General features: G+C 45.8%; 3 protein-coding genes across 3 annotated transcripts in view; all 3 read right to left on the bottom strand.

The window, feature by feature from the left end:
• LOC146986534 (uncharacterized) overlaps nucleotides 1-21,108 on the bottom strand; it is a 1,046,957-nt gene that overhangs the window by 933,632 nt on the left and 92,217 nt on the right. Inside the window, exon 5 of the mRNA XM_085780502.1 lies at nucleotides 5,910-6,086. Coding sequence (XP_085636628.1) covers nucleotides 5,910-6,086 — 177 coding nt within the window. The remainder of the gene's footprint in view (nucleotides 1-5,909; nucleotides 6,087-21,108) is intronic.
• Nucleotides 7,052-9,459, bottom strand: LOC146986555 (protein NLRC3-like). The gene is made up of 3 exons (XM_085780395.1): nucleotides 9,198-9,459; nucleotides 8,716-8,982; nucleotides 7,052-8,643 (listed from the first exon to the last, which is right to left on the bottom strand). The coding sequence occupies exons 1-3, from the start codon at nucleotides 9,457-9,459 to the stop codon at nucleotides 7,052-7,054; spliced, it is 2,121 nt and encodes a 706-aa protein (XP_085636521.1).
• LOC146986556 (uncharacterized) overlaps nucleotides 11,152-21,108 on the bottom strand; it is a 73,251-nt gene continuing 63,294 nt past the window's right edge. The window contains exon 12 of the mRNA XM_085780284.1: nucleotides 11,152-11,167. The gene's annotated coding sequence lies outside the window, so the exon portion shown is untranslated. The remainder of the gene's footprint in view (nucleotides 11,168-21,108) is intronic.

The following is a 21,108-nucleotide window of genomic DNA, read 5'->3' on the forward strand; positions in this document are numbered from 1 at the left end:
TGTAATTATACTTTGGTATCTGACATAATGACTTAGGATGCATCATAGATTCTTTTAAATGCATGCACATGTGTTACACTTTACTTAACACCAACAATGAAACATTATGGTGAGGTATGCTGCATTATAGATGCATCCATATAAACTTCACTTTACTTAAAGCATACATTGATAACTTATGATCCTTCATGGAATATTATAGCATCCTATGAGTGCTTATAACAGTTGATTGTTAGGTGTGTGTATAGACGGGTATAATGTATTATAAACCCCATCAGTCAGTCTGTAGTTTATAACCAGTCAAGAGCACTCATAAGGCGCTTGGATTTATAAATCATTATAAACTAGATTTATAACTGTTGATATAGTGCATCATAAAGCTTTATGTGTGTTTATGAGTGTAGTCATAGTGCATTATGACTGATTATGATGAGCATTATAATGCACTATGAATGCGCTCATAATGCACTATAGAGGTGGTCTTCATAGAAAGTGTTACCAGAACAAGTTTAGAAAATCAAAGTCCAACAGCTGAAGCAACAGGAAGCAGGTTAAACAGTCACATAGAGAGAAAACAGCTCATTAATATTCATGAGAAGCTGCTGCTGCTTCAACACAGACGCAGTGACTCCGCCTCTTCACCTGTCAGCTCCACCTGTGGCTCCATCCAGACAAACTCATGTTGTGCAGCCACATTGATCAGAGATTTACTGACCATGCTCAAGACAACAAACATGTGAGGCTGAACTCTGTTACCATGACAACTAACGTGTAGAAACACATGTTGAATGAAGCTCAGAGACAGAAAAACCTGAAACCAGCACACACACACCTGCTCATTATGGGATGTTGGCTTTGAATGTTTCACTATAAACATCACAGAGCCTCAGGAAAGAGGTGGAGCCAGCAGCTATTGATTATAGATCAGTTATTGTCTGATACATCACATGTGTTTCTGTAGTGGAGGTGAAACATGAAGAGAAACAGAGACTGGACTAAAAACCAGTGAGGTGCAGTCAGGGCTTTGATTTATTCACTTCATCTAAAGTTGGATTCTTTTGGACTTTCAGATAACTTTACTACAAGTTCAATGTGTCAGAATGTGGTGATTTTCATGGTCTAATAAAAGCCAGTAAACAGAGCTAGCTTCTGTCCAGGCAGCAGCTGCACAAACCACTCAGCCATGTGTAGTATTACAGAGCAAAGGCCCAGAGCTGCTCTGCCTCTTCTGTCAGTACGGTGTGTATGTGGCTGTTTGCACATGTGCAGTAAGTTCCCACAGAGAGTTCACATGGAGGTGAAAAGGCACAACGCTACGCTGCCTCTTAACTTAACTGCTCCATGTCTGAGCTGCACTTCTGTTCACATTGCCTTGGTGAATGGTCAACACACAGACGTGTCCCCTGGCTTTTTAGCCTCCAGCAGTTTAGCAGCTAATTCAACTGCAGTGATGCTCCACTGGAGAGGTGAACACCTTAACCCTTAGAACTCAGGCACGGATCCGTGCCGGTAGCGCACCTTGATAAGTTGCCGTGGGAAAAGCACACAAGTCATTATACTGACATCATGGGTGTGTGTGTTTATAGGTAACATCTTCAGGCTTCAAAAAAAAAAAAAAAAAAACATCTTCAGGCTTTACAAAATGCATTGTTGCATTTTGCATTTTTTTGTCTTTTTATGTGATGTTGAGTCAAAGTTATGATTATTTTTATATCGCACATTTAAAAAAAAAACTGAAGTAGCGATACTCACCCGAACTTGCAAAGTAGATTGTTTTTTTTTAATTTTTTGTTCATAAAAACAATGGTTTGAGCCAAGTGAACTTTGAACTGTGACGTATTTGACGTTATTTTTATTGACGACGTAATTTCGACCCGCGAAAATACGAAAGAGGACCCGCGGAAAATCATTAGAGGAAAAGAGAGCGTCAAATGGGGAAAACGAAAAAAAAACGACAGGATTGAACGGTATGAATGGATCTGAACCATGGATCAACATCGGACTATGAATATACATCAGGCGTGTGTGTACTAATTTGGGCTGGAAGAAGATGAGAATGAGCAGAAAGAGAGTCGCCATCTGCGGGCGAGGAGTCGTCCTCCGACTGGAGACGCTGACGTGACGACGGCGGAGGAGACGAGCAGCCACGGCAGCCACCTGCTGCTTCTCATCTAACGTAAGTTTGTTTTGAACCTCGTATGGTCTCTCGGAATTTGATCATAGAAAGCCATGACTGTAAATATGTTTTTTCCTCATGTCAATACAATTATATAGAGCCAGTGCCAGTTTAGGGCCAGCTTATGGCGCCCACAGCTGGAAAATGTGAAAGAGGGACAGGGCAACACAGAACCCGTGTGTGTGTGCGTGTGCTTGTAATGTTTATCTCTGCAGTAAATTGCAAACTAAAACATGATTTGGAGCCTAAATTAATCATATTCTTGAATGCATATTGTGACATTTAGGCTATCTATGTGGTGAAATGAAAATGATGGTGATATTTTTCACACAGTAAATTGATAACAAAATATGGGTGTCTAAAGTTCTTCATGTTCTTGATTGTACTATGCATGTTGTACAGTAATACTAATTCATAAAATTATGTTTATGTAACTGCAGTGCTGCAACTGGGACCAAGGCATGATGCTTAGAGCTTGCAGCCATCAGGAACCAATGGAGACTGGCCCACAAGGACATCGTGGAACTGGTGAAACAACTATGTGGAGTTGAAAAAGACAGGTATTCCTGTAAAAAGATAAAGCAGCCATGCTCCAGCTGCATGTGCTGCCGAGTTCAACAGCTCCAACAGGGCCATAGTGGGACACAGGGCCATAGTGGGACACAGTAGTGTACACAAAAAGTGATGTGCAACACCACTCCCTGGAAGCGTCAGTCTTGTGACACTCACCTCTCTCTATTGCTAGACAGACAGGAACTGTTTTGCTGAGTGGCATGCATAGGCTGGCATGAAGTTGTGTCTTGATATTGTTTGTAATACAGTTCTCCATGTTTCCTGTTGTCAGAATAAGTATTTTCAAGCTCTTAAGAATGTTTGATCTCTGTGTTTATGTTTGTGAGAGCACTTTAAATGAAAAAAAGTCATTCGGATTTCAAATATTTTAGATTTTCTGTCTCAGGTTTGTGTATACAGTTGGTTTAAAATATAACATTTTAATTTAATAACATTTGAATGTGACACCCCCTTTGTCTGTCCCGAACAGGAACTTTAAATTTTTTTTTCAGTGGCAAGCATGGGCAGATTTTTGAGAGACTTTGGTAGAATGGCATGCCTTGACATAAAATTCCGCCTGGAAATTGAATGAGTTATTTATGTTTTTTATGGTTTTTAGACAGTGTTATAGTATATTTGTTCAAGTTTTTATTGTCAGTATAATTTTTTGTACAATTTCAAGCTTTCAAAAATGTTTGATCTCTGTTTTTGTGTATGTGATAGAATGTTAAATTTAAAAAAATCAAATCGATTTAAAAAAATTTGAGTACTTTTTCCTTAGTGTTTATATAATTGAAAAAAATGATATAAGACACTCTGTCCTGCACATTCTTATAGCCCCTGTATATACATTTTAACATAGTAATGTAAAAATGCACATAGAATGCTCTGAGTTCTAAGGGTTAATGAGCTTCATCTGAAGAACAACAGCAGCTTTTATCTGACGGGAGACCAACGCCTGAGCTACGGTGGCTAACAGTTAGCAAGTTGTAACCTACTATCTCTCTGACACTTAGACACTTTTACACACACACACACACACACACACACACACACACACACACACACACACACACACACACACACACACACACACACACACACACACACACACACACAGAGCTGCAGTGATCAGATCATTGATTATTGATCAGACTGAGTGAAATGAGCTGAAAGTGAAGAGTCATTGTCAGTGTGAGAGAAGAACAAGTGGAAACATGAGACAACAACTATTTCAAATGTCCTTCATTCATGACATCAAAGTCAATGATTCAAGTTCTGAGTGAAGATCAATCAGGTTCAGTTGTGGATCAAAGATCTAAGATCTACAACAGTAACAGTCAGTGAACTGACCTCAGAGTCTCCAGTCTACAGTCTGGACTCTCCAGAAAACCACTCAGACCCTTCACTCCTGAATCATAAAGGTAGTTGGAGTTCAGGTCCAGTTCTCTCAGGTGGGAGGGGTTGGACTTCAGAGCTGAGACCAGAGAAGAACAGCTGATCTCTGACATCCAGCAGCGCTCCAATCTGAATAAAGAATAAAAGCAGTGAGTTGAGGACAAAGCTCCTTGTTGACAGCGTTCAGTGTCTCATCATCTGTTCAGAGCTGAAGAAGCTTCAGAAAGAACAAGTTTAGAAAATCAAAGTCCAACAGCTGAAGCAACAGGAAGCAGGTTAAACAGTCACATAGAGAGAAAACAGCTCATTAATATTCATGAGAAGCTGCTGCTGCTTCAACACAGACGCAGTGACTCCGCCTCTTCACCTGTCAGCTCCACCTGTGGCTCCATCCAGACAAACTCATGTTGTGCAGCCACATTGATCAGAGATTTACTGACCATGCTCAAGACAACAAACATGTGAGGCTGAACTCTGTTACCATGACAACTAACGTGTAGAAACACATGTTGAATGAAGCTCAGAGACAGAAAAACCTGAAACACACCTGCTTATTATGGGATGTTGGCTTTGAATGTTTCACTATAAACATCACAGAGCCTCAGGAAAGAGGTGGAGCCAGCAGCTATTGATTATAGATCAGTTATTGTCTGATACATCACATGTGTTTCTGTAGTGGAGGTGAAACATGAAGAGAAACAGAGACTGGACTAAAAACCAGTGAGGTGCAGTCAGGGCTTTGATTTATTCACTTCATCTAAAGTTGGATTCTTTTGGACTTTCAGATAACTTTACTACAAGTTCAATGTGTCAGAATGTGGTGATTTTCATGGTCTAATAAAAGCCAGTAAACAGAGCTAGCTTCTGTCCAGGCAGCAGCTGCACAAACCACTCAGCCATGTGTAGTATTACAGAGCAAAGGCCCAGAGCTGCTCTGCCTCTTCTGTCAGTACGGTGTGTATGTGGCTGTTTGCACATGTGCAGTAAGTTCCCACAGAGAGTTCACATGGAGGTGAAAAGGCACAACGCTACGCTGCCTCTTAACTTAACTGCACCATGTCTGAGCTGCACTTCTGTTCACGTTGCCTTGGTGAATGGTCAACACACAGACGTGTCCCCTGGCTTTTTAGCCTCCAGCAGTTTAGCAGCTAATTCAACTGCAGTGATGCTCCACTGGAGAGGTGAACACCTTAATGAGCTTTCATCTGAAGAACAACAGCAGCTTTTATCTGACGGGAGACCAACGCCTGAGCTACGGTGGCTAACAGTTAGCAAGTTGTAACCTACTCTCTCTCTAAAACTTAGACACTTTTACACACACACACACACACACACACAGCCCAGGTTGTGTGTCTTCTCTGTTGTAAACCTTGTAATAACAGTGTTGTGTACAGTTAACATCCTTGTTGCTCAGGTTTGAGTGTGGATGTTGTTAAAGGTTTGTTGTGTGATGTGAGCGGTGCTCCAACATGTGATCCTGTTATTGATCTGAGTTGTGTATTAATAACAGCTGATATCAGGACGGCATGGATTGTGGGGAAAAGGTGTTGCACATGTTTAAGACTTGGATCTGTGTAAGCCATTGTGCATCAATCTGTTTGTTGTGAGGTTTTTGTGTGATGAGCTGTCTGAGGTGCCGACCCCCCACAGCCCTGGTCTTGGTCTGTGAGCGCCTGCCTACCCTGTCCTACAGCCTCAGTGTGGATCAGTAGAATATCAGCTCAGTATCAACACAACTTTCACATCACATTCATCTGAGCACAGAAATAAAACAGAGTCTGACCTCAGAGTCTCCAGTCTACAGTCTGGACTCTCCAGAAAACCACTCAGATCCTTCACTCCTGAATCCTGCAGCTTGTAGTTCCAGCTCAGGTCCAGTTCTCTCAGGTGGGAGGGGTTGGACTTCAGAGCTGAGACCAGAGAAGAACAGCTGATCTCTGACAAACTGCAGCGCTCCAATCTGAATAAAGAATAAAAGAAGAAGATGAAATGATTGATGATTGATCAGATGTGTCCTGATCAATGATCAGCGTGTAAATGAGTAGAGGGACTTTGTCCTTGTGTTGTTGTGGATCATCATCATGTGGCCTTCTACACACATCATCCACATGTCAGCACAGATTCATCAGCTGCTGCTGACCTCAGATCAGTCTGTCAATATACAATCAATATCTGATAAATACCTGTTGGACTAAACACTGACTACAACTCTCTGATTCAGGACTGAACTGGATCAAAGGTTGAAGGTCCAGACCTGATCCAGGACCACACACACACACACGCACGCACGCACGCACGCACGCACGCACGCACGCACGCACGCACGCACGCACGCACGCACGCACACACACACACCACCATCATCATCATCATCATCATCATCATCATCATCATCATCATCATCATCATCATCACCACACTGACCTCTGAGTGACCTCTGACCCTTCACCTTCTACCAGCTGCAGTAACATGGAGTCACAATCAGTCGCTGCTTCAAACTGAACTTCACACATTTGAACTGAACACAGACAAAAGTCCAACAGGTCCAGTCAGTGAACTCACCTCAGAGTCTCCAGTCGACAGTTTGGACTCTCCAGTCCAGCACACACAACCTTCACTGATGAATCACTCAGGTTGTTTTCACTCAGGTCCAGTTGTGTCAGGTGGGAGGGGTTGGACTTCAGAGCTGAGGCCACGACTTCACAGAGACTCTCTGAGAGTTCACAACCAACAAGTCTGTGAAGAGAGAAAATACCAAATGTGTCAGAATCAAACCAGATGAAAGCTGCAGTAAAAACACAGTTGATGCATCTGATGATCAAAGTCAAACTTGGTCAAAAATAATGAGAAAAAAAAGAAAAACTCTGTTTATGTGAACTACTGATCTAAACTACAGATCAATAATTATATTGATCATGTCTGGACTCACCGAGCCTTCCTGCAGTTCCTCACAGCTGGGATCAGTCTCCGTCGTCCCTCCTCTGATGTGTTGTACTTCTTCAGGTCCAACTCGTCGAGAACCTGCTCTGACATCTGCAGCATGTAGGCCAGAGCTGAACACTGGATCTCAGAGAGTTTCTCCTCTGATCTGTTCTCTGACTTGAGGAACTGTTGGATCTCATCATGAACTGACTGGTCCTTCATCTCCATCAGACAGTGGAAGATGTTGATGCTTCTGTCAGGAGAGATTTTATCAGTCTTCATCCACTTCAAGTTGTTGATGCTTCTGTCAGGAGAGATTTCATCAGTCTTCATCTCCTTCAGGTTGTTGATGATTCTCTGGATGGTTCCTGGACTGTTGTCTGTCTGACCCAGCAGACCTCCTAACAGCCTCTGGTTGGACTCCAGAGAGAGGCCATGAAGGAAGCGAACAAACAGGTCCAGGTGACCATTTTTACTGCTGAGGGATTTCTGCATGGCCCTCTGCAGGAAGACATCCAGGGTTAAATCAAGATGTTGTTCTACCAGGAACTTCTTGAGGACCTGTGTGTTCCTGTTGGTGAAACAGTGGAACATGTAGACTGCAGCCAGAAACTCCTGAACACTCAGATGAACAAAGCAGTAGACTGTTTTCTGGAAGATCACACTCTCTCTTTTGAAGATCTCAGTACAGAGTCCTGAGTTCACCAAGGCCTCTGTGACATCCAGACCACACTGCTTCAGGTCTTCTTGGTAGAACATGATGTTTCCTTCCTCCAGCTGTTCAAACGCCAGCCTCCCCAGCTTCAGAAGAACTTCCCTGTCGGCCTCCGTCAGCTCCTGTGGACTCGTCTCATGTCCTTCACCATACTTGTTCTTCTTCCTCTTTGTCTGGACCAGCAGGAAGTGTGAGAACAGGTCAGTCGTGGTCTTGGGCAGCTCTCCTCTCTGGTCTGTGGTCAACATGTGCTCCAGAACTGTAGCACTGATCCAGCAGAAGACTGGGACTTGACACATGATGTGGAGGGTCCTGGACGTCTTGATGTGTGAGATGATTCTTCTGGACAGATCTTCATCACTGGACCTCTTCCTGAAGTACTCCTCTATCTGGGCGTCAGTGAAGCCTCGGACCTCTGTTACCCGGTCAACACATGTAGGAGGGATCTGATTGGCTGCTGCAGGTCTGGAGGTGATCCAGACCAGAGCCGAGGGAAGCAGATTCCCCTGGATGAGGTTTGTCAGCAGCACGTTGACTGATGACATCTGTGTGACATCAGACACAACCTCCCTGTTGTTGAAGTCCAGTGACAGTCGGCTTTCATCCAGGCCGTCAAAGATGAAGAGAAGTTTACAGACAGCCAGCTGCTCTGCTGTGACCTTCTGTAATGTTGGATGGAAAACATGGAGCAGCCTGAGAAGACTCAACCGCTGATCTCTGATCAGGTTCAGCTCCCTGAACGAAAGCAGAACCAGCAGACTGACATCTTGGTTCTCCAATCCCTCGGCCCAGTCCAGAGTGAACTTCTGCACCGAGAAGGTTTTTCCAACGCCAGCGACGCCGTTGGTCAGAACCACTCTGATGGGTCTCTGTTGGACAGGTGAGACCGTAGAGACGTCCTCTCTCTGTTGGACAGGTGAGACCGTAGAGACGTCCTCTCTCTGTTGGACAGGTAAGTCTTTAAAGATGTCGTTGCACTTGATTGGAGTGTCATGGAGGGTCTTCTTCTTGGACGTTGTCTCCAGCTGTCTCACCTCATGTTGGGTATTAACCTCTTCACTCTGTCCCTCTGTGATGTAGAGCTCAGTGTAGATCCTGTTGAGGAGGGTTCCACTTCCTGTTCCACTTCCTGTTCCCTCAGTTCCTTCAGTCACTCGTTCACATCTGCTCCTCAGACTGATCTTATGTTGATCTAAAACCTCCTGCAGACCACGATCTGCTGAGAGACAAGAGACAGAGACAGACTGAAGACAGAGAGTCTGACAATCTGATCAGATTATTTTCATCAGCTACAGAAAAACTACAGACAACAAAGAGAAGGTTTGAATCATCATCTTAAATGTCAGTGCTGTGTGATGGAACAATGACTCAGGAGAAAACAACAGGTCCTGGTTTCACAAATGACCACACCAGCAGACAGATGTTCAGTCTCACTTTGTCCACAGCTGCTCTGATTGGCTGTCTGCAGCTCACCTCTGGTTCTGGGTCTTTGTCCACACTGGGGACAGGAGGGGGGTCCTGAAGAACCAGACTGGTCCCAGTCTGAGGTGAAGCACTGTCTGCAGAACCAGTGTCCACAGCTGGTGGAGACTGGATCCTTCAGGACGTCCTGACAGAGACCACAGCAGGACAGCTGCTGGTCCACAGAGACACCACTCCTCTTCCTCCTGTCAAGACATTTCTGGATCAACAACATGTCACAGCTCCACATCTGAGCTCTGATTGGTTAACCACCTCAAGGGAGCGGGGCTTCATGCAGCAGAGGAGCAGAGAGAGAGAAAGTAGAGGAAGACGAGTTGAATGAAGACCTGGTCCTGAACTGGTCTGGTTTCTGTCTCTGTTTATCTGTTGACCTTAAATCTGGACTCTAAAACAAACTCCCTGTTAGTTTGAGTCTCTTCAGTTCTGCGTCGTCTCGTCTGGTTTTTACTCCAAATGTGTGAAATGATGGAGAAGCTGTTGGTGGTGTTTTCCTCTTTCAGACACTGATCATGTGTTTGATGTTGGTTCTGGACTGAGTCCTATCAGCTCTTTAACTAATGAGCTCCTCATCCAGACGCTGCTGTGTGGCTCTAATCAACCTGTGTTGGAGCTCTGATCCAGTGTGAGGAGGCTGAAGCTGACAACAGAAGCTTCAGCAGCTCCACCTGAGCTTCACTACATGTTGTGGAGAAGCTCAGACAGTCACAGACAGGAAACAGGAAACACTGATCACTCCTGTCTGGTTCCTGACTTTTCAAAATAAAAGTCTGTGTGTATCAGCTGCTTTAATCTCTACTGTGACTTCAGTTTAAAGGTTCAGACGTGTGGATCATTAAAGTGTTGGTGCAGCAACGTTCACACTGACTGAGGCTGATGACACAGGAACATGAGGACGCTGTGCTTCATCAGTCTGATGGACAGAGTGTGTGTGCATGTTTCTGTCTCTGAGGTTTGTTGTGAACCTTCAGAGTCTGATGGATCTGGTTCCTGGTTTCTCTCTGTTTCCTTCACATGAGTCTAATGACTGAATCATCTTCAGCTCAGTTTACAGTAGAAACCGTCTCTTACCCTGACTCTGGAGGTCCAGGTCCAGGTCCAGGTCCAAGACTGAAGTCTGGGGGACGTACTATGGACCAGTCACTCTTCATGGACAGACAGATGGATCCTGGAGACTCTGCTCTCAGTCTGTGGTTCTGACCTCTGCAAACACAAACATGTTTTTATTCACATCACATTGATCACTTATCAGTTCATTGATCAATTGTTAAATCAATCATTGTTAATGGTAAGTTCGGATGTTACCCAATACATTTGGAAATCAATCAGTCCACCTTAAATGTCAGTATGAACTGAACATGTCCCTTTTTGTTTTAGAGGTAAATTCATGCAAAACCGCTTATGTGCGTTGCCTTCAGGGACAGTTTTTCATCAACAGTCTCTGTATTTCCCTCTAAAACAACTCTGTGTGGTAATGTTGTGTTATTATCTCATAGCGTGGTGAATGTGCAGGTCACAACTTGTCCACCAGAGCGTTGTGGAGTTGTTGGATTGTGTATTTGATGAGTTTGATGTGGGAAACCAAGAAATCCCATGAGCCTCCGTAGCGTAGCTCTGAGCAGCTCGCCGTTCTGCTCCGCCGTTCTAAAAACAGCTTGCACCGACAATTAAAAGTAACAAACCTACTGCTATGACTGTAGGGATTATGGCAATGGGCCAATTTGCCAAAATGTTGAACTATCCCTTTAATTTGCACATTTGGTAATGAAGTAATCCAAAAGTAACTAAAAAGTAGTCCAGTACATTACTTCAATTGTGTGATACTTAGAGTTAGTAGTGTGTAATTTAGAGTTACTGATTACATTATTTTAACATGTAATTTGTAATTATACTGGAATACAATACAAGTAACCCTCCAAACCAAACTAAAACCTGCACACAGGTCTGTATCTGGTCTCTTACTGTGACTCTGGAGGTCCAGGTCCAAGACTGAAGTTTGCAGGTTTTCCCATGGACCAGTCACTCTTCATGGACAGACAGATGGATCCTGGAGACTCTGCTCTCAGTCTGTAGTTCTGACCTCTGCAAACACAATCATGTTTTTATTCACTGGACACTCACACACACAAACCAGGAAGTCATTTCCTCTTCTCTGACGTCACACACACTTCAGGTTTCTATCTGGTCTCTTACTGTGAGTCTGGAGGTTCATGTTTGGACCGGTCACTCTCCAGAGACTTTGATCTGTCCTCCTGTTCCTCCACATTAACACTCATCTTCAGGACTTCAGTCAGTCTGAGAGGGAAACCAGTAACACACACACACACACACACACACACACACACACACACACACACACACACACACACACACACACACACACACACACACACACACACACACACACAGAATCAAGACACACTCAAATCCACAGAGGACAAACTATAATCACTTCCTTGTTTGATAGAGTTGTTGACCTCCACCACTCATAGTACTTTGACCATAGATATAAACACGTGAACCATTAAAATCACCATAACTCACTGAATATGCAACCGATTTTCAAGCCGTTTGGTTTATTATCAATGTCAGACATACATTTATGATACAACATAGGTGTGTATATATATATATATATTTTATATATCATGCGTACACTTACATCCTCAGACACACACCCACATGCATACATCCACTGAAATGTGTTCTACAAGGGTCTTACTGGGTTTGACTGCTTGTCAGACGTATGTCTATGGTCAGAAACCCCTGACCAAGATGGCGGCCATGTTGACGCGCCTGACAAACCTGAATGCGGCATCTACGTGTATATATTACAGTAATAACTTTGACTTTAAATCCATGTTTATCCAGTCACCATGACCTTTGACCTTTGATGTTTGTTCTGAGTTTGAAGAAGTTGTGTCGAGGTGAATCTGAGACAATGTGCTGACGTATGTACGGACTACGTCTGACTCTTCTTCCCTCCACAGTCCACACAGACACACTGACTCTCACACTCTGACACAACCACAACAACCCAATAATAATAATAATAATAATAATAATAATAATAATAATGTTGTGTTGACACTCACTTGTCTCAGACTTCAGTTTCTCTCCTTCTGCTCCGTTCACTCTAAAATGGCGTCTGAACACCTTTACCTCCTCCCTCTGCTCTGCAGTTACAATCATTTATTGTTCAGTTTAAAGTTCATCTCATGGACTTTAAACTGAACAATAAATTATAATGAGGAAGTCTCTTTCTACGGTAGAGTGGCGCCACCTGCTGCGTAACTCCTGGTATTACACGGACAGGTGAATTCTGACACCATGAATAAACAGTGAGCTGAGATCCAGCTGTGGTAGAAGAGCTGCTGAGAGATTTAAAGACACTCCACTACAAGTTACAGCTCAGTCTGTTCTCTGTCTTATTCATCACACATGTTGTCATCAACTAATTTGTGTCTAAGTGTTGTAACTTAACTTGCCCTGGTCTGGCAACACGACCATATATGGAAAACACAACCACAACTAAATGTAAGTCCACACAGAAACCAGGAGGATACAAGGAGAATCATGATGAACTCCTTATAGAAATGCACTCATTGACATAATGTGTTCCCTAGCCCCTTACCCTAACCTTAACCATTACTCTTAACCTAATTTAAACCTAATTATAACCTAAAGTCTTAACCCTCAAACAGCCCTTGGAAAAAGTGAGGACCGGCCAAAATGTCCTCACTTCCCCTAAATGTCCTCACTCTGTTAAAAACTCTCGACGGTCCCCACAACGTAGTAAATACAAGTGTACAACTATAACCAAACACAAACTGAAACAATGGTTTTTGACCTCAGAGGAGCCTCTGATGCCCCTCTCAAGGACCTGGACCCCCTCTCAAGGACCCGGACCTCCTCCTGATGCCCCTCTCAAGGACCCGGACCTCCTTCTGATGCCCCTCTCAAGGATCTGGACCCCCTCTCAAGGACCCGGACCTCCTCCTGATGCCCCTCTCAAGGACCCGGACCCCCTTCTGATGCCCCTCTCAAGGACCTGGACCCCCTCTCAAGGACCTGGACCTCCTCCTGATGCCCCTCTAAAGGACCCGGACCTCCTTCTGATGCCCCTCTCAAGGATCTGGACCCCCTCTCAAGGACCCGGACCTCCTTCTGATGCCCCTCTCAAGGACCTGGACCTCCTTCTGATGCCCCTCTCAAGGACCCGGACCTCCTTCTGATGCCCCTCTCAAGGACCCGGACCCCCTCCTGATGCTCCTCTCAAGGACCTGGACCTCCTTCTGATGCCCCTCTCAAGGACCTGGACCTCCTCCTGATGCCCCTCTCAAGGACCTGGACCTCCTCCTGATGCCCCTCTCAAGGACCTGGACCTCCTCCTGATGCCCCTCTCAAGGACCTGGACCCCCTTCTGATGCTCCTCTCAATCAAGGACCCGGACCTCCTCCTGATGCCCCTCTCAAGGACCTGGACCTCCTCCTGATGCCCCTCTCAAGGACCTGGACCTCCTCCTGATGCCCCTCTCAAGGACCTGGACCTCCTTCTGATGCCCCTCTCAAGGACCCGGACCTCCTCCTGATGCCCCTCTCAAGGACCCGGACCTCCTTCTGATGCCCCTCTCAAGGACCTGGACCTCCCTCTGATGCCCCTCTCAAGGACCCGGACCTCCTTCTGATGCCCCTCTCAAGGACCCGGACCTCCTCCTGATGCCCCTCTCAAGGACCTGCACCTCCTTCTGCCTCATGTTAAACCACAGTTTCTCATGGTGGAGTGAAGCTGGACAGAGATTTATAACTGGACCAACACATCAACTCTGTCGTCAAAACCAGTTTTTATCGTCTGAGGCTTCGATCCAAGATAAAAGACTCTGATCTGTCTCTGAGAGATTTAGAGATTCATGCTTTTAGTTCTACACGTTTGGACTCCTCCTCCTCCTCCTTTTCCTCCTCCTCCTCCTCCTTCTCCTGTTCCTCCTCCTCCTCCTCCTCTTTCTCCTCCTCCTCCTCTTCCTCCTCCTCCTCCTCCTCCTCCTCTTCCTCTTCCTCCTCTTCTTCCTCCCCCTCTTTCTCCTCCTCCTCTTCCTCCTCCCTCTCCTCCTCCTCCACCTCTTCTTCATCCTCTTCCTCCTCCAACTTCCTCCTCCTCCTCCTCCTCTTCTTCCTCCCCCTCTTCCTCCTCCTCCTCTTTCTCCTCCTCCTCCTCTTTCTCCTCCTCCTCCTTCTCCTGTTCCTCATTCTCCTCCTCCTCCTCCTCCTCCTCTTCCTCCTCCTGTTCCTCCTCCTGCTCCTTCTTGTCCTCCCTTCTCCTCCTCTTCTTCCTCCCCCTCTTTCTCCTCCTCCTCTTCTTGCTTCTCTTCCTCCTCCCTCTCCTCCTCCTCCACCTCTTCTTCATCCTCCTCCTCCTTCACCTCCTCCTCCTAAACCTCCTCCTCTTCCTCCTCCTCCCTCCCCCACCTCCTCCCTCCTCTTCCTCCTCCTCTGTCTCCTCCTCCTCTTCCTCCCTCTCTTCTTCCTCTTCCTCCTCCACCCCCTCTCCTCTTCCTCTCTCCTTTCTCCTCCTCCTCTTCCTCCTCCTCCTTCTCTTTCTCCTCCTCCTTCTCTTCTTCTTCCTCCTCCACCTCCTCCCCCTTCCTCGTCCTCCTCCATAACCTCCGCCTCCTCTTCCTTCTCCTCTTCTCCTCAACCTCCTCCTCCCCCTCTAAGTCTCTCTCTCCCTCTTTCTCTCCTCTCCCTCTCTCTTTCTCTCCTCCTCCTCTCTCTCTGTCTCCCTCTCTCCTCCTCTCTCTCCTCTCTCCTTCCTTTACTGTAGTGAAGTTGTATTTTGATGATGTTTTATTGTCCAATCACGTCCCATCGTTTGTAGCTCATTAACAGCGTCACATGTAAACAACACTAATAACCATTAAACATTAATTATCTAGATCTAATAACTCTGAGACCAGATTGACACAGTGAAGTCAGTGATGTGTAAAAAGCTGCTGTAACTCTGATCGACCACCAGGTGTCGCTGTGTTCACGTGTCTGAAGCTTCGTCAGGTTTTGTGAATGAGTTTGTGTCCTGGTTTAATAACTCATGACTCTTCAGGCTGCGTTCAAGGAAACCGGTTTTTCTCAGACTCCAGTGAAGTGGATCTTCTCCTCCGTCTGTTTCAGTGCACGTTGGTGACGGTGAGGACGACTCACGTCACGTTCAGGTGAGTCAGGTGATCTGACGCTGCTCGTCTCCTGACGTCGGATCAGACCGAGGCTTCATGTGTGTGTGTGTGTGTGTTCTTGTTCTTACTACGTTGTGAGGACCGGAGAGAGTTTTTCACCAGAGTGACGACATTTATTTGAAAGAGCGTTACAAGAGTGTGTTTGTGTCCACCTCCTCTTCTACCACCACCTCCTCATCATCTTCTTTCTCCTCCTCCTCCTCTTCTACCACCACCTCCTCCTCCTCTTCTTCTTTCTCCTCTTCCGCTTCCTCCTCCTCTTCCACCTCATCACTCCTCTTCCTTCTCCACCTCCTCCTCCTCCACTTCCACCTCCTCCTCTTCTACCACCTCCTCCTCCTCCTCTTCTTCTTTCTCCTCCTCCTCCTACTCCTCCACCTCCTCTTCTTCTACCACCTCCTCCCTCCTCTCCTCCCTCCTCTTCTCCCTCCTCTTTCTCCTCCTCCACCTCCTACTCCTACTCTTCCTCCTCCTCCTCCTCCTCCTCTTCCTCCTCCTCCACCTCCCCCCTCCACCTCCTCCTCTTCCTCCTCCTCCTCCACTTCCTCCTTTTTCTTCCTCCTCCCCCTTTTCATCCTCCTTCTCCTCCTCCACTTCCTCCCTCCTCCTCCTCTTCCTCCTCCTCCTTCTCCCCCTCCTCCTCCCTCCTTTTTCTCCCCCTTCTCCTCCTCCCTCCTCTTTCTCCTCCCCCTACTCCTCCACCTCCTTCCTCCTTTTTCTCCTCCTTCTCCTCCTCCACCTCCTCCCTCCTCTTCCTCCTCCCTCCTCCACCTCCTCCTCCTTTTTGTCCATCTCTTCCTCCTCCTCCCTCCTCTTCATCCACCTCCTCCTCTTCTCCTCCTCCCCCTCCACTTCCTTGTCCTCCTCCTCCTCCCCCTCCTCCCTCCTCTTCTCCCTCCTCTTTCTTCTTTTCCTCCTCCTCCTTCTCCTCCTCCACCTCCTCTTCTCCCTCCTCTTTCTCCTCTTCTCCCTCCTCCTCCGCTTCCTCCTTCTCCTCCTCGCCCTCCTCCATCCTCCTCCTCTTCCTCCTCCCCCTCCTCCCTCCTCCTCGCCCTCCTCTTTCTCCTCTTCCTCCTCCTCCACCTCCTCCCTCCTCTTTCTCCTCTTCCTCCTCCTCCTTCTCCCCCTCCTCCCTCCTCTTCTCCCTCCTCCTCCTCCACCTCCTCCGTCCTCTTCTCCCTCCTCTTTCTCCTCCTCCACCTCCTCCCTCCTCCTCCGCTTCCTCCTCCACCTCCTCCCTCCTCTTTGTCCTCTTCCTCCTCCCCCTCCTCCCTCCTCTTCTCCCTCTTCTTTCTCCTCCCTCCTCTTTCTCCTCTTCCTCCTCCTCCTTCTCCCCCTCCTCCCTCCTCTTCTCCCCCCTCCTCCTCCTCCTCCTCCTCCCCCTCCTCTTCTGCCTCTTCTTTCTCCTCCCTCCTCTTCTCCCTCCTCCTCCTCCTCCTCCACCTCCTCCGTCCTCTTCTCCCTCCTCTTTCTCCTTTTCCTCCTCTTCTTTCTCCCCATCCTCTTCCTCCCTCCTCTTCTCCCTCCTCCTTCTCTTTGTCCTCCTCTTCTCCTCCTCCCCCTCCTCCTACACCTCCTCCCTCCTCTTCCGCTTCCTCCTCCTCTTCCTCCTCCACTTCCACCTCCCTCCTCTTCTCCCTCCTCTTTCTCCTCCTTCTCCCCCTCCTCTTTCTCCTCTTCCTCCTCCCCCTACTCCTCCACCTCCTCCCTCCTCTTACTCCTCTTCCTCCTACTCCTCCACCTCCTCCCTCCTCTTCCGCTTCCTCCTCCTCTTCCTCCTCCACCTCCTCTTCTACCACCTCCTCCCTCCTCTTTCTCCTCCTCCCCCTCCTCCTCCATCTCCTACTCCTACTCTTCCTCCTCCTCCTCTTCCTCCTCCTCCACCTCCTCCTCTACCTCCTCCCTCCTCTTACTCCTCCACCTCCTCCTCTTCCTCCTCATCCTCCACTTCCTCCTCTTTTTCTTCCTCCTCCCCCTCTTCATCCTCCTTCTCCTCCTCCTCCCTCCTCCTCCTCCTCTTCCTCCTCCTCCTTCTCCCCCTCCTCTTTCTCCTCTTCCTCCTCCCCCTACTCCTCCACCTCCTCCTTCTCCTCCTCCACCTCCTCCCTCCTCTTCCGCTTTCTCCTCCTCTTCCTCCTCCCTCCTCCTCCTCCTCTTCTCCCCCCTCCTCCTTTTTGTCCTTCTCTTCCTCCTCCTCCTCCTTCTCGTCCTCCTCTTCCTCCTTCTCCTCCTCCTCCTCCTCCACCTCCTCCTGACTTTCTCTCTGAGCGTCTCCTCGTACAGACGTTCAGCTGAGGGAATTCGCTCCTCACCTGTTGAGCCCAGCATCAGGAGCTCATTATGGGATGTTTTACTTCTCTCTACAGTCTATGGAGGCCACTGAAAGAAGCTGAGCGCTCGCAGCAGGACAGATAATCAGATGGATAATCAGTAAAGTTAATAACTTCACTCTGATGTGGCCAAGAATAAACTATTTCAGTGTTTCTCCTGTTATGTGGTCGTGTTGCCCAAACACAACTCTAGAACAGGTTGAACTCTTTCACAGTTAAAAGGCTCTTTGTTGTCTTTGTACATTGACAATATGAGATGTAACATTGCTAATGTAATAACATTGTAATGTGCTTTTTCAGATTAGAGTTTGTGTCAATAAAGTTATGATAAGAGATGTTTGTTTTTCTTTCTTTCGGAGAGAAAAGTTTGTGCTATTTTTACTTCACAGTACTTAAAGTTCCACAGCAAAAGTACTTCCTGTAGTTACAATATTATAAACACTTACTGTATTAATAGTAGCCTAGTAAACAGTTCTTCACTGTAGTTACTGTAACACAGTAAAACTACTCAATAAGCCATATGTAATAATATAAAAATAAAGGTATTTCCTGTAGATAGAGTATCAGAGCTAAAGTACTTTATATAAGGTATCCTTTAGTTACAGTACCAAAGTAAAAGTACTTGATGTATTTATAGCACAAAAATAAAAGTAGTTTCTGTCAGGCGCGGCGCCAGGATTTCAATTTTGGACGGGCCAGAGTCATTTTGGATGGGCCACTACTTAGGAAAAAATAACACTAACATACATAGAGCTGGAAATTATTCGTGAATGACTCTGAAAGCACACACCATTTCTGCTGAGACGAGCTTTGACAGTGCGGTGCGCCGCTCTCTCTCCCGTTAAAAGTTAATCTAGCTCACCCAGCGGACCTCTCTCTCTCTCCTCGTATCTCTCTCTCTCTCTGCTGTTACTTGTGTGTTTAACCAAATGCACGAAAAGCCAAATCAAATCAGAAATGCGTAGCCCACAGGCTAATAAAATATCTGGACATTTTGCCATCGTTAACATTGAGACAACAGGCTGCAGGTGTAAGAGACATACAGGCTGAAGATAGACAGCACGGTGTGTGTGTGTGTGTGTTGCAGAGTGGGTGGTTCACCTGGGAGTAGGCGTGTGTGCGTGCGTAAAGGTGGGCACTCACCGGTGACACAGATGAGAGAGAGAGAGAGAGAGAGAGAGAGAGTCAGGGTTGGGAGTAGCCGTAATTTTTGTTGACCACCTACTCATTCATTCATTAATCTCCCTTTTTTCCTGTTTAATCCGCCAGTCTCATTTTTACGTTTATCCATCCTTGCTGCGCTGTGATAGCTCTGTGCTGTTTTGTTACAATAAATGCACCAAAAGCATTGTTGGATCTCAGCGTATCTTTATCATAATCTACTATAGCGCGTCACAAATCTACGTACCTGAGGACCCAACCTCATACTCTCAGCGGCTTTAAAGGTTTGTGTTTGGAAGCCGCAACAGCAGGAATGGAAGAAGAATTCGGCAAATCATCTTATCACGCAAAAAGGCACAACAAACAGGTTTTGCACAATGGTTTGCACAGATAAGTCTTAAAATATGTGCAACACCTTCTCATCACAATCCATGCCATCTACAGTACGTTATCAGCTGTTATTAAAACCCAACTCATCACAGGATCATGTTATTAGACCACCGCTAACATTACACAACAAACCGTTAACAATTAATCCACACTCAAACCGAAGCAACAATAATGTTAACTGTACTTAACAAGCTGTTATTACAAGGTTTACAACTGATATGACAGACTGGGCCGTGAGTGTGTGTGTGTAAAGAAGAGAGGGAGGGAGAGAGAAAAAGTAACTACGTAAAACTGTTAGCTACCGTAGCTCAGGCGTCGGTCTCCCGTCAGGTAAAAGCTGCCGTTTATTCCTCAAATGAAGCTCATTACGTTGTTGAGGCTCTCCGGTACAGTTATCCATCACTGCTGTTGAATTAGCCGCTAAACAGCTGGAAGCTAAAATCAAGGGGACGTCTGTTTGTTTACAATTCACGAAAGCAACGTGAACGTACGTGCCGCTCACACTCAGTAGAGTTACGCAATGAGGCAGCGTACAACGAGACGACGAGTGGCTTCTACGGCCGCTGCCTGGCCGGAGGTAAACTCAGTTGAGTCGCGTTTATTAGACTATGAAAATCACCAGAATGCTGACACATTTAAACCTGTGGTAAAGTTATCTGAAATAAAAATAAATAATTAAACCTTAGATTAACTAAAGTTATGTTCACCCTGTCATTTTGGATGGGCCAGTTGTACAAGTGGGTGGGCCCAGGCCCGTTAGGCCCACCCATAACGCCGCGCCTGGTTTCTGTAAACAGCATAAGAGTAAAAGTACTTCTTTCAATGTATCACAGTGGATACTTATCACATTTACAGTACCAGAGTAAAAGTATTTTCAGAAAAAGAGTAATTGTACTTCATAATGTATCCTTTATTTACAGTACCACAGTAAAAGTACTCCCTGTACTAACAGTAACACAACAAAAATAATTCATGTACTTACAGTACAACAATAAGAGTAGTCTCTGTAGATACAGCATCTCAGTAAAAGTACTTCTTACAAGGTATCACAGTGAATACTATAATATAGGAGCAGAGTAAAAGTTTCTATAATTACAGTATCACAGTAAAAGTATTTAGTTTGGCGTTACTGGAGTAAAAGTACTTCCTGTACTTGAGTGACAGGTGAAGCTCATGGGCCTCATTCACGAACCGTTCTTAAGAACAAATTTGGTCTTAAGTCCTACTTACGAAGTTTTTACGAAGATTGTGGCATTCATGAATGTTTTCTTATCCAGAATTTGTTCTTAACTAAGAACAAAATCTACGAACAGTCAGGAGTATACTTACGCACTTTTAGGTGCTGAGACTTCTGCAAAAATAACCAATTATAGTGTTTTCTTTTGTTCTGCAGTTGTATGATATTATATGATTTGAATAAGAATTATTTTCTTATCTTTTATGATGTTTTTAATAATCATATATATTAATAATAATAATTGACAAATCATTGCAGTCTCTTAAAAAACATTATAGACACTTAATTCATATCAGTTATTGTTTTTTTCTCTCTTTTTTGGGGGGGGCGGGGGGGGCATACAGCTGCCGATATGATTTTTTTTTTTCCTAATTGCGGGCTGCAACAGTGCACTTACTGTAAGTGTTCACACTACACACAACTGTTTTTTTTTCATATGTGATAATATGATGATATTTATGATGGCACACGTGAGAGTGTGGTCTCTCTGATAACAACCGAAGAGCTGCATCCACTGCTGAC

Source organism: Trachurus japonicus, chromosome 6, assembly GCF_045865225.1.
Source record: "Trachurus japonicus isolate A0001 chromosome 6, Traja_1.0".
Taxonomy (NCBI): domain Eukaryota; kingdom Metazoa; phylum Chordata; class Actinopteri; order Carangiformes; family Carangidae; genus Trachurus; species Trachurus japonicus.

Excerpts from the sequence above, each read along its gene's own strand:
- LOC146986555 (XM_085780395.1), bottom strand. The coding sequence starts at position 9,459 with ATGTTGTTGATCCAGAAATGTCTTGACAGGAGGAAGAGGAGTGGTGTC. Across the intron at positions 8,983-9,197 it reads TCAGAGCAGCTGTGGACAAA|CAGATCGTGGTCTGCAGGAG; the intron begins GTGAGACTGAAC and ends CTTGTCTCTCAG. Across the intron at positions 8,644-8,715 it reads CGACATCTTTAAAGACTTAC|CTGTCCAACAGAGACCCATC; the intron begins CTGTCCAACAGA and ends CTACGGTCTCAC.